The 14,030-nt window shown below is 40.9% G+C and overlaps 1 protein-coding gene and 1 long non-coding RNA gene across 2 annotated transcripts in view; one reads left to right on the top strand and one right to left on the bottom strand.

Moving 5' to 3' along the window:
• The window catches only part of LOC105003039, a 15,620-nt gene extending 15,539 nt beyond the window's left edge, over nt 1–81 (bottom strand). Inside the window, exon 1 of the long non-coding RNA XR_827064.1 lies at nt 16–81. This is a non-coding gene — a long non-coding RNA (uncharacterized LOC105003039). The remainder of the gene's footprint in view (nt 1–15) is intronic.
• The window catches only part of ITGA8 (integrin, alpha 8), a 188,659-nt gene that overhangs the window by 647 nt on the left and 173,982 nt on the right, over nt 1–14,030 (top strand). The window contains exon 2 of the mRNA XM_010859968.1: nt 181–314. Coding sequence (XP_010858270.1) covers nt 181–314 — 134 coding nt within the window. The remainder of the gene's footprint in view (nt 1–180; nt 315–14,030) is intronic.

Below are 14,030 nucleotides of genomic sequence, written 5' to 3'. Positions count from 1 at the left end.
AATCTCTCAACTCACTGTATACATAGCTCCACCTAGAGAAGAATTAGGAATATTTGCACCCTCTTCCAAACCAGGTTTCAGACGCCCGTAGATTTCCAAGAGGAAATCTAGTTTGACAGTCTGTCTCCATCATGAGTACGTTTCCGATTCCAAGAGTGATTTTGTCCAATCTCTTCTCAGGGCGAGTGTCTTGGTGGGGGCGCCCAAAGCCAACACCAGCCAGCCAGACATTGTGGAAGGGGGAGCAGTCTACTACTGTCCTTGGCCCGCCGAGGGGTCTGCGCAGTGCAGGCAGATACCATTTGACAACACCAGTAAGTGATATTTGTCATTCTCAACTGTTGGTTCTGGAGTGCCAGAGCCCTCCGGGAGTCAAGTCCCCACTTTGTAGAATTTGGCCTGTCTGATGGGTCGGTGTTGAGGGCGGTGCAGGTTCGGAGAGAAATCAGCTTTTTAAAGCCCAAGTGAAGGGGAGGAAGATGTTAAGTGCACCCCAGAGAGGGAACAGTATTTTGAGCTTGGGTATTTGAATGCACCCTGGTCACTGCAGTTTCCTTACTATTCTGAGATAAGGGTGTTCTGGGTGAGTGGATGGTTTGGAGAACACAAATGTTACTCCCTGATCTTGATTCTGGAGAGAATTTGGTTATTTCCCAAGAACAAATCTGGAAAAAGACATAGCCTTAGAATTTCCAGTGCCCAAACTCGGGAGGCAAGAGTCAGCTGCTGCAGACCCAGACATCACTCCATGTTGCTATTTAATTCTTTACAGAAAGAAAGCATTTTCTTTCAAAATATTGGACACTGGATGCAAACTAGTACAGGCAGAGTGTGGATGGATTACATTCATTTCCAAAATCCCTAGACAGATGTTTCTTATTTAATTAAAGGGAAAATACATTTTAAACAATTCAGGCTGGTTATGTTTCCTCTGGTGTTTTCTCCTTGGGTCTTGAGAAAATAATCTAAACTTAATGCTTTCAAAAACATTAACGCTGAATGTTTTAATTTGTACCTCCAAAACTTTATGAATTCAAAAGGTATATGTTATTGGAAAGCAAATATCTCTTTTCAGAAAAATGTGAACATGTCAACTCAATGTTCTTTGATGAACAATCAATTAAAATACCTTTTGCACCGTGGAACTATTATATGACATCATTCTTCATTATTGTTATATTAGTATATATCTAGAATTTACGTAGAATGTCAGTTTTCACAGAATTTTGATGAAATTGGATGGATATTTACCTGTTACTTTAACTGATTTGCATTTTTTATTTTAAAGGAGAAAATAATTTCCATTCTAAGAATGTGGAAATTATGTCACAGAGAAAAGTCCTATGCAAGCATTACCTTGAAATATGACCAAATTAGGAGATATTTTATAAATGCACTTTTAAATTATGTTTTTCATATGTGTCTATATATGGTCACAGTAGCTCTTTTACCATTTAATTAAATAATTCAGTTATTTCATACCACTTTTCATAAGCTTTTACTTTAAAGTTTAACTATTAGAAACTGGAAAAATTAAACCACTTGATATTCATTTGTGAAAGAAATCTTTCAGTTAGTGATTGAATCAGGACTTTAGATGCTTCTAAATACTGACTTCTAGCTTAATTTTAAAATAAATTTCATGAATCAGAAAAATTAAGCATAAAATTAATGGTATTTTACTAATACATGTCAAATATTTTATTTTTAAAGTATTTTAAGTGTAAGCCTTGATAAATAAAAACATAAATTTTGGGCATTATTTGAATTTAAATTTAGTGTTAGCATTTGGAGACATGTGATGTGTTTTTACCAAGAATCAATCTATAGTCATGGGCATGAATTTAATAACTTTCTAGAATATTCCCATAACATGTCAACACATCAAATCAGGATCTGGTTAGTACATTTTTCCTTTGATAAAGGAAGAATCAATGTCTGTTCAGGTAAGTCACACCTGAAGACCTAAATATTAATCCCAGATGTCACAGATGAACAGATGAAAACCAGAGTATACAGACATGAGTATGAATTTTTAAAAACTGACCACTCCCATCCCCAAAGTTGTGATGTTACATGACAGCAGGTAACATTTTCCAAAAGTTCATTTTAAAGTAACTGTTTGGATCTTCGAATTCAGTTTCCCACAGAAAACTAATGTTGAAAGATTGTGCTTTGATTTCCAGAATAACCCACAGGAATGCACTTAACCCTTACTCTAGCTGAATTGTATTTGCAATGAAAGAATAGGGGACAATCTAGTATGTTTCTGGCAATTAAATCAATAGGAAAATAGTAAGAGTGTTGAGAAAAGATCAGCATTCCTTGAAGACAGGGTAGATGGCACCTTCTGGGCAGGTTCTCAGGAAAACATCGGAACATCTCAAAGGGTTTTTGAGATTAATGTTGTTGGTTCTACATTATGTCTTATTTTACTTCTAAATGGATGGAGTTTTTTTTTTTTTTTTTCTTGAGAGATGTATGCATCTTACTATCTTATATTCGCAACCATAATCGCTGCAATTTGAGAATTTGTTAGTGGAACAAAGTGAGGGAAAGAAACAGGGAGGTAGATAAGTGTTTCTGAAATATTTGAGCAAGAAATAAAAAAAAAAATAGCAAGGCAGAGGAGGCCACACAACATTAGTAAGAAATGAATGGTCTGTGATGGAATGCACAAAGCAGTGACCTGTGAAAGCCTATGGGAGTTTCCAAGAGCGAAGATTAAGAATGATGGAGCAAAGGAAGTTCCTTGTGTTAGCCATCAGAGGGTACTGTGGGCCCAGGAACCTTGGCTGCTCCTGGGAATGGCCTGAGAATGGGTAGGGGAAGAGGAATCAGAGGATTGTGGCTCAGGGGTTTGCTACTGAGTGGGAGCCAGTACACTACACATCATTTCTACCAGTGACTTTATCTGTGAACCCTAAGATGATAGAACTGCCAGTGAATGCCATTTGCTGCAAAACTGTGAAAGGGAGGGACAGCAGGAGCCCACAGAGCTGTTTCTAGTCCGAGTGTCAGTTTTGTGGGCAGAATATGATCTTGGAACCAAAGATAGAAGGCAGAAATAGGCATTCTGACTCTGGGTGTTGCAGTCAGCATTAGATGCAGTGCATTTATTCATCACCTACTATGTACCCGTCACTTATCCACACTATTTCTAATCCATACAGTGAAACAACCATGTAAATCCTGTTTCATGAGTAAGGAGGCAGACATCAAAGGTGTTAAAAGATACATCCAAGGTCACACAGTAGATGCAGGACTGGTCCTAACAGACTGCAAGTTCAAGGTCAGATCCTGTGGAGCTGAGGCACTGCTCATCTTCCTCACCCTTCCCCCAGTTTCCCACCTGAAGTTACCTTCACACGTTCCAGTTAAAGTGATCCTCCAGAGAAGATCTGAAAGGTGAAACGGTTTGGGTACAGGGTTATGGAAGCCAGAGGTCACAGAGGTAGCCATTGTCAGAGTGGGAATGATGGCTTGTGCAATATATGTCCCCTCAGAGTCCCCATCCACTGTCTCCTGTCTTACTCTCTGGCCATGAGCAGCAGCGTGCTCGTCCAACGTGCACCAACCCCCTCCCCCCCAGAGGAAGAAAATTCCTCTGCTTGACAAAGTAGCAGCTCCAAGTGCTGGACACCCACAAATTGACATGCACGTAACAGCGTGTGGTGTCAGGCATCAATAAATATCACATTGCAAATATTCCTTTGTACAGAGAATCCTGACTGTCTCTGTCTTCCACCCTGTCTGCTTTTACTATTACATCTGAATTCAAGACATTCTGAGTAAATTTGACCTTTTAATGATGTAGTTTCAACTTGTTCAGGCCCCTGGGGTGTCTACAAATTAATATTCGCTGTGGTAACCTACTAAACTCTCTCAGCCTAGACACTGGAGGAGACTGGCCTATAATTTAGTCCCTGAATCTGGTTGTGATCTTGAACTTTAGTTTATTTAAGGTCAACTGCCTGTTTTTTTGTAAAGTCTGCCTTTGAGTTTGAAATTTTTTTCATTAAATAGTCATTGATTTTATTTGTACTTTATCCTGTAACTGGGATTTAAAAAAAAAACTACTTCTCATCATAAATGCAAAAACAGAGGAAGCTGGGAATCGCCTAACACTTCAAATGCATGAACACTATTAAAATCTGTGGTCCTTTCAAGTATGGAAAAAGGAAACTTTCGGGAAGCATATGGTGGTGGGGGAGGTGCAAAGTGCAAAGAGTAGATAATTTTCCTGCTCTGTGCAAAATCAAGTGGCTCCAAAAATCCCCTTCTCTCTTCTCCCTTCTGTCTTTCCCCCTTACTTCACTAGAATAAAATTTCCCCACCCCCAAATTGATTTCTTTCCTTTTTGGTCCTAAACTGTGCCCCACGTCTTAAATGTAAAACATCGCATCTGCCAAATTCATGCCTTTCCTTTCTAAATCTATTCCAAGGTTCATTGTTTTTCTACTTCCTACATTTTCCAAACCCATGTGTGGATTACAGAAAAAGCCCTGAATCACAGCTCCCCAGCTAGAAGAGGGGTGAATGAGACAGATACTCCATCTTTGCAGTGATAAGAAGGCAAATTGCAACAATGGTAACAAAGGCATAGAACACAAATATTTGATTGTTTTAAATACTCAAATGAAACATTTTGAGGAGAAAGATAATAGCATGAGCTAATAACTGATCATCATCACAGCATTAGTAATACAGCTGGGAACGCTCCCAATTAGAGACCCACTTAAAGAAGAAACAAGAGGAAGTGGGAGGTACCATTGAGATTTGGGAGTCATCTGAGAAAGACTACCAGAATTTGCCTGACCTTAATTTAGCATCTTATATACATATATTTAAAGCTTAAAATGGAAGGCAATTTTGTTAGGATCTTTCAAAGCTCTAGGAAGCTAAGATTTTTGTCAGAATTGTGTTGTAGCTTGGAGACCGGAAGCCTTTGTTGGAGGGGGCAGGCAGGAGTCTGTTTTATTTTGTGCCGAGGGAGCCACAATAAGAAGCAGCTTAAAGCATCTGGTGCTGTGATGGGTACAGGGTTGTATTTTGATAGTATTGGGTGTGCCCTTTTTCTCATGTGAGGGTTGGGAAACATATTGGTCACATAAGCCTTGCTTTTCTAACTTCCTCAGAAAGAAATCAGTTTTTGTTCAATATCAAAGCAGAGGCAAATGGAGGGCACAGCTACCTCCAGTAAATGACAGAGGAAATAACAGAAATGTGATAGAACTCAGACAGCAGAAATCTGGACTCTGGTGAATTCAATTGAAAGTGGGAAAAAAAAGGTGAAAGCTCAGTGATAATCTGCACCTTTGAGAATTAATAATTGCCAGAGTTAGTGTTTTACTACTTGTACACTTATATATACATACACATACATGAACATACATACACACATACATATATGCACACATGCACGCACGTGTGCACACACACACTCTTTAGGGCAGAAAGCTTACTCTGCCAAGTACTTCTCTTACTGAGTCATCAGGGGTAATTAAGCTGGAAGGCTTACTTATTCTAGAAACAATTCATGATGGCTCTCAAACTGATGGGCTGGCCTGACGGATGCAACCAGCATCCCTCAGCTTCTCCCAGTTGACTCAGACTTTCATGTGACAAAATGCAATAGCTATCGAGTCCTGATATGAGCTGGGAGGAGGCAGTGGTCCCTACAACACACAGCCCTGGAGGAAGCAATTAGAAAAGAGGAAGTCCTTGAAACTCCAACCAGAAATGGGAAACAGATCTGCTCTATGGCTAGTTGAGTAGAATGAGCATTAGGCGCCTGTTGCTTAATCTGCAAAATTCTTTCAAGAAGCTGGAAGTGTGTGTGATGGAAGAGGCTTCCAGGCTCTTGGCAGGAAGTTGTGCAGCAGCTGTAGCATTCTGGGAGAAATGTAGGAAATTGTCTTGAAATTGTTCTGAAAGCAAGAAAAACACACTGGCACACTGAAGCCAGCTGGTTGAGATGTGAGCATTCAAACTTTACCTGTTGTGTGTAGAGAATTGTATCTGTGAGTTGTGTTGATGGAAAGAGTTGCCAACATTCCTGACAAGCTGAGCTCAGCAGTGCCCTGAAGGACACCATCTAGAGACACAAGCATGGATTTTTGAGGAAGAGAGATAAAAGACTAATTCTGGATCTTATTGAAAGTGCTCCCTTTAAAAATATTTCATTTTCAAAATTCAGTTTAAATACATCTTCAGAAAACATATTAGTGTATCAATCAAGGTGTATCTGTATAATGAAACACTAAAATAGATTAAAAGTAGTTTTGATTCTGGGTTAAGTTATATGAGGATTTGAGGTAGATAAGCAAATTGTGATGCACAGATAGGCATTGAATACTTTAAACACTGGTGTTGCTCTGTTAGGGACCTCAGCCAGGCAACTCTTAGACTAGTTGAAAAGGAACAGAGTTTAACGCCAGCCCTGCAGAAAGGCCAGCTCCTGGATCTCTTGAGATTTGAACCCAAAGATCTGCAAGTTGAGAAACTCTTCTAGGTCCACAAATACTGGTGGAAGTGATCACTTACCCTTTTAATTGTTTTAGTAAAAGTAAAGCATACCTTACAAAAACAAGTCTTTGCAAAAATAGTTGGGCTTCCCCAGTGGCTCATCCACCTACAGTGCAGGAGATGTGGGAGACATGGGTTTGATCCCTGCATCAGGAGGATTCCCTGGAGGAGGATATGGCAACCCACTCCAGTATTCTTGCCTGGAGAATCCCATGAACAGAGAAGCCTGGAAGGCTACAGTCCATAGGGTTGAAAAGAGTCAGACACAACTGAGTGGCTGAGCATGCACACATAGAAAAGGTTGCCAGGCATTAGAAGCGAGAAGGAGGGGTGGTCTGCAAAGGGGAAGATTGAAGGAATTCGGGGAGCTAATGGAACTTCCTGTGTCTTGACTGTGATGGTGGTCCATAACTATATGTATATATCAAAAGTTGTTGAACTGGGAACTTTGCTGGTGGTCCAGTGGTTAAGAATCCATCTGCCAATGCAGAGGACGTGGGTTAATCCCTGGTCTGGGGAGATCCCACATGCCTCAGGGAAGCTAAGTCTGTGTGCCACAACTACCAAGTCTGCACTCTGCAGCCTGTGTGCTGCAAGAAGAGAAGCCACCACACTGAGAAGCCCTTACAACGAAGAGTAGCCCTTGCTGGAGACAACTAGAGAAAGCCCATATATAGCAATGAAGACCCAGCACAACCAAAAATAAATAAATGAATACAAAGAAACAAGATTGTTAAAAAAGTCATTGAACTGTACATCTCTAAGAATGAATTTTACTGCATGTAAATGAAACCAAAAAGAGAGAAATAAAACATAATGGAGTATGCTAGAGAGTTATATATTTGATATGATATTAAAGCTGGTTGTATGGCCATTGCTATGATCATGTGAGTTTAAACTGTTAGACTACAGGAAGGTCTGATGTGATAATAGCTGGGAGTATAAGGACACATCCCTGAAAGGCTAAGTAAGTCGCCTTACTGCCCCCAAACAGGGGAAAACGTATGTCAGCTCATCACGTAGGACTCTCTTTACCATTCTTTAAATAAAGAATACTATGACCAGAATCAGAGAAGGCAATGGCACCCCACTCCAGTACTCTTGCCTGGAAAATCCCATGGATGGAGGAGCCTGGTAGGCTGCAGTCCATGGGGTTGCTAGGAGTCCGACATGACTGAGCAACTTCACTTTCTCTTTTCACTTTCATGCATTGGAGAAGGAAATGCAACCCACTCCAGTGTTCTTGCCTGGAGAATCCCAGGGATGGGGGAGCCTGGTGGGCTGCCATCTATGGGGTTGCACAAAGTTGGACACGACTGAAGTGACTTAGCAGCAGCAACAGCAGCATGACCAGAATGTGTGTGGCAACACACCCATGTGAAGGGAAACATGCTGAATCAGAATAAATCTTTGCAACGAAGCATCATATTTGGTAATTCTCATGTGGTTGCTGAAATTCAGGCATGGGGTCTCCCATTGATCATCACTGAACTAAGGAGCTCTCACTTCAGACACATTTTTGTAGTGACCAAAATTCATGTAACTGCCCTGCAGGGCATTATTAACTTATTCGCATTACATCAATTTTATTCTTAGGCTCTGATGTTTGACATATGGACACAGTCTGTGTGTGATATTGCAAAATTCTCTATATCAATCAGCCCTGATTTCAGGACAGGTCAAAATGAGAGAAAAGGACACACACCACTGCAACAGGAATAGGTTTCTTTGAGAACCCGACACAGTCCACGTTACTCACATCATCTCACTCCAGGGGGAGCAGGTCAGAGCTAACTCTGCATCCAACCTGCCCACGTTGTGGCTCCATTTCTAGTCTATTGTCATTCCCCGTGATTTGCCCACATTTCCGTCACAGTCCAGCCCTGCGTCCACATGGCTTCCACGGTACATCATGGCAAAGCCTACCTCTCAAGCATGCATTACACACACCCATGTCCCTACTCACTCTGAGCCTGTGTCCTGGTTCCTCTCTCGTAACCACCCAGAACATTTTATTTTCCAGCAATGATTTTCTGGTATTTTTCTGGCTTCTCTCTTCCTACAATTCCCAGTGGAATATGTGTTTCAGAAATTAATTCTAAAGTTGCTACAAATTCTAAAATCCTTAAAAAAAGAAGGGGCATAACACTAAAAAATAACATTTTCAAACATCCTGAATGAGGATGTATATCCCATAAATAATGCTATAAATCACACAATTGGGTATGATAGACCCTTAAAAATGAAGCCCACTGAGAATCAAGATTAAAATGGGGAAATGCTTTTGTTTTAATGTTAAGTGAAAAAAAATTCAAAATTGTGTCTATAGCCTGTGGAAGAGCACAAGAGGAGAAGGGCAATGAGAGGCTATTGGGAAATATAATTAAAACTGTTTTTTTTCTTCTTTTCCTAGTGCATTTATTACTTATTATTAAAAACCATAAACAGGTATTCATTTATGATCAGGAAAAATAATAATAAAACATGCAAAGATTTCTAAACGAAATTATTGAGTTCACTGAAGTATTATGAAGATTAATAGTGGGAGACCATGGCTCAGGCTTTGTGTTGACTGAAAGCAGTCTTAATGGTTGCCTCGTTTGTCTTGGGTATACATGGTAGAGTAGTTTATAAATGTACTCATTTACATATAACTGCTTATGTTTCAAAATACTGATGATCAAGGATATTTTCAATGCCAATTGTGTGTGTAAAAATAAGAAGACGCTATTTATCACCTGTTTCTATTCTAGATTCTACATCAATAGAAACATTAAGCTTGGTGGTCTGACACCAAACATAAGCTTGGTGGTCTGACAGTTTCTAGAGACTTTATTTATTATTATTATTATTGAATTGTTTATTTGGCCGTACTGAGTCTTAGCTGTGGCATGTGGGGTCTTAGTTGAGGCATGCAAGCTTTTAGCTGCAGTCTATGGGGTCTAGTTCCCTGACCAGGGATTGAACCTGGGCTCCCTGCACTGGGAACATGAAGTCTTAACTTCTGGACCGCCACAGGAGTCCCGAGACTTTTAGAATAAAGAGAGCTGTTAGCAGGGGCCAAACTGTCTTCCCGAGTCTTCTGGAAACACATCCAGAAATCAGGTTTAGTCAAGTACCCAGACATCTCATGATCCAGTGAGGTTGACACATAAAATTAACCAGCACGTCTTCTTTGTGACTCATAATATGTATTCTCCTAGAAAAGGCACTGAGAATTTGTGAACTAAAGAAACCCATTGGATTTGTAGGGTAGACTATTTTTTTGACAGTCATTATTTCTCCTCACATCTCTTAAGCCGAAGAATGCCCAGGGATTACTCTAGTATCAAATAACTCCGGATCTCTTGGCGTAAACCAGCCAAGGTTTATTGCTTGTTCACACTGTCTGGTTAATATGAGCTGGAGAGGAGCCTCTGCTTATACAAGTGACCCAAAGACCTGGCCTGATGGAGATTCCTGATTGACACGTGCTTTCAAGGCCACTCTAACTGGGAAGACTCATGGCAAATTGCACCTCGTCTAGTAAAGCTTCCACGTGGAATTGACATTTACTGCTTCTCCTCGTGTTTGGTGGCCAGACAAACTAGGAAGTTGGCCATGCTATCTTATTTGAATATCTATTTGAATATTTGATTATCTTTGTGTTAGATTGGTATGTTTATGCACACCTGTCAAAGTTGTTTACACACAATTTTTAAAATAATACTAGAAATGAAATAGTATAGAATTTAATCCTTGAAAATGTTATTAAAACAGTTTTATTCTACCTTTTTTTTTTTTTTTTGGCATGCTGCTGGCAGTATCTTAGTTCCATGACCAGGGATTGAACCTACTGGATTGCCAGAGAACTCCTTAAAGTTGATTTCTTTTTCTCTTTTTTTTTTTTGTTGGCTGCACCTTGCAGCCTGCAGAACTTCCCCAACCAGGGATGAATCCCATGCCCCCTGCAGTGGAAGCATAGGGTCTTAAGCACCGAACCACCGGGGAAATCCTAATATTCTTTATTTCTAATGGACATACTCTGTAGGACATACTTTTTGGAGGCTCTGAAATAAAATAGTTCTTTGGGGCTACAGTTCTTATCCTTACGTTTGTGGTAAGGAGCAGACAAGACACATGGCAAAGAAACAAATGTGTTCCTGTCAATAGATGCAAAGACAATGGGTGAAATGCACACTGACAATAAATTCTCAACTTGTTCCACCTGGTGTCCAGTCTCTGGCACAGATACTGACTAGGGAGACTGAATACCCTTCATCCTTTAAGTCAGGCTCTTTGGGTGACATATTAAATCAGAATGTCTTTTTCCCTCAAAGCACCCTTTGGTTTACTTTAATTCATTTTTATTTATACAATGCAGTTGACCCTTGAACAACAAGGATTTGGTCTATGCCAATCCACTTAGGACATGACTTAGTGACTGAACAACAAATCCACTTAGGAGGACTTTTTTTTTTTAAAGTAAATACCAATTATTACAGGGCTTCCCTGGTGGCTCAGATGGTAAAGAATCTACCTGCAATGTGGGAGACCTATGTTTGATCCCTGAGTCAGGAAGATCTCCTGGAAAAGGGAATGGCTACTCATTCCAGTATTCTGGCCTGGAGAATTCCCTGGACAGAGGAGCCTGGTGAGCTACAATCCATGGTGTTACAAAGAGTCAAACATGACTGAGCACCTAACACACATTATTACAGGATCCTCAGATGGTTGAGTCTGCAGATGCAGAACCTCATTATGGCAAGCAGACTATCTGCCTCCATAAAGGCATCTGGAAAGGAGAACATCTGAGGTTTTAGTATCCATGGTGGGTCCCAGAACCAATCCCCAGAGTTGCCCAAGGGTCAACTATGTTCTCTTAAGAAACAGCAGAGTTGAAATTAAAGCTTAGATGTGTTGTCATTTTAGTTGCTAAGTCATGTCCAACTGTTTTGTGACTGACTACATGGACTGTATGTAGCCTGTCAGGCTCCTCTGTCCATGGGATTTCCCAGGCAAGACTATTGGAGTGGGTTGCCATTTTCTTCTGCAGGGAACCTTCCCAACCTAGGGATCAAACCTGAGTCTCCTGCACTGGCAGGCTGAACCACCAGGGAAGCCAGTAAACTTAGATTTAACAGTAAAACCAAATTTCAGCAACAAGAGAAATGTTAAGAACTCTCTACAAGCAATTGTGGTCCTTGACCCTGCTTGTATGGCCATGAACTTACCCTTATGGAATTTACAGTGAATAGTCAGTGACAAGTTGACAAATAGTATGGTAAGGGCAGAGAGTGGTGTGTGTGTGTGTGTGTGTGTGTGTGTGTGTGTGTGTGTGTGTTTATACACACACATGCACTTTTTTCTAATTCTCTGGGGTATTATTTTCCTGTTGCTGCTGTAACAACTTACCACGTACTTTGTGGCTTTGAACAACACAAGTTGATTACCACACAGTTCTGGAGGCCAAGTCTATAATATTAGGTTTCACTGGGCTAAAATCAAGGTGCTGGCAGAGCTGTGCTCTTTCTGGAAGCTCTGGGGGAGGATCTGTTTTCTTGCTTTCTTCAGCTTCCAGAAGCTGCTCACATATCTTGGTTCATGGCCCTCTTCCATTTTCAAAGCCAGCACTGTCAGCTTGAGTCTTTCTTACACTGCTCTGCCTCTGGTTCTTCTTTTCTACCTCCTTCTTTCACCTTAAAATATCTTTGTTATTACTTTGGACCCTGCAGATAATCCAGGATCAGCTCCCTATTTTAAGTCAACTGGTTAGCAACCTTAATTCCATCCACAAAGTTAATTGTCTTTTGTCGTGCAGCCTAGTCTCAGGTTCAGCGTATTAAGATCCAGACATCTGAACTTCCCTGGGGGTCCAGTGACTGAGACTCCGCACTCCCAATTCAAGGACCCTGGGTTCTGTCCCTCAGGAGAGCTGGATCCCACATGTTGTAACTAAGAGTTCACATGCCTCAAAAAAGATCCTGTATGTCACAGCTAGGACTCAGAGCAGCCAAATTTAAAAAAAGAAAGCAAAAACATGTAGACATCTTGAGGGCTATTTTTCTCACTAAAGGTGGTCAGAGAAAGTTTCACTGAAAAGGTGATATTTGAACAGAGGCCTAAATTAAGTGAAGGAAGAAACCATGTAGTGGAAGGGGGGAAGTTCTACATTGTAGGACAGTCAGGGTTGAATCTGGAGAGAAGAGTGTTCTTGGGAAATGGAAAAGACCCACTGGGTTAAACAGAAGTCAGGAAAAGAAAGATAGAAGATGAAGCAAGACTATCTAGCACCTTACAAGTCGGTAGGACTTTGGGTTTTATTCTAAGAGTGATGGCAGTCAATGGTGGTTTTGAGTAGGCAAGTAACAGAATTTGATTGTTTTAAAAAGGATTGGTTTCGTAGAATGTAGGCAACCACAGCAGAAGCAAGGGGAGACATTCCCATCGTCTGGTGATAGAAAAGTGTGGTCTGGGTTGAGTGATAGCAGTTAGGGTTGAGTGATGGCTGGATTTGGGATTGATTTGAAAGTGAAGTTGGTAGAATTTTCTTTATGGATCAGATGAAGGATACAGAAGAAAGAGAAAAATTTGATCTGAGCAACTGGAGGAATGGGACTGAGACAGGGAACAGGGGAAGGAGCAAATCTCAGAGAAAGTATCCAGTTGAGTCCAGATAGGAGAAACTGGAGATGTTTATCAGACATCAGAGTGATATCACATAGGAAGCTGGATAAATAAACCTAAAGTTCAGGCAAGAGGCTTGGAAATTTACATGTGGAAGTTGTAGGTAATTTTTAAGGCCATGACTGATGGAGAGAATGAAGAGAAGTGAGGAGAAATAAAGTGAAGCAAAGAGAAGAGAGAAAGGGAGAGAACGGGAAAGGTCACTTTTTTATCTTAATTTTTTTTCTAAATTTATTTATTGTTTTTGGTTGCACTGGGTCTTCGTTGCTATGCACAGGCTTTCTCTAGTTGCAGCAAGTGTAGGCTACTCTTCATTGTGGTGTGTGGGCTTCTCATTGCAGTGATTTCTTTTGTTGCAGAGCATAACCTTTAAGCATGTAGACTTCAGCAGTTGCAGCACGTGGGCTCAGTAGCTGTGGCTTGTGGGGAGACTGGACCCCAGTTCACTGGACTACCAGGGAAGTCCTAGAGTCCCTGACATTTAAAGAACAATCAGTGCTGAGGAGGAGGTATAAATAATGCTAAGAAGAAGCTGCTGGTTAGGCAGAAGTCAAGAAGCCAGTAAAGAAACTCATCTGAGGACTTCCCTTCGGACCAGTGGTTAAGAATCTGCCTGCCAATTCAGGAGACTCAAGTTCGATCCCTGGTCCAGGAACTAGATCCCCTATGACTCAGAGTAGCTAAGCCTATGGGCCACAACTACTTAGTCTGTGCTCTAGAGCCCAGGAGCTGCAACAAGAGAAGCCACCACAATGAGAAGGCTGTGCACTGCAACTAGAGAGTAGCCCCTGCTCACCGCAACTAGAGAAAAGCCTGTGCAGCAACGAAACTCGTGT

Source organism: Bison bison, unplaced genomic scaffold (assembly GCF_000754665.1).
Source record: "Bison bison bison isolate TAMUID 2011002044 unplaced genomic scaffold, Bison_UMD1.0 scf7180017864461, whole genome shotgun sequence".
Lineage (NCBI taxonomy): Eukaryota > Metazoa > Chordata > Mammalia > Artiodactyla > Bovidae > Bison > Bison bison.
The sequence above is the reverse complement of the archived record's forward strand: the minus strand, read 5'-3'. Positions and strand labels throughout refer to the sequence as shown.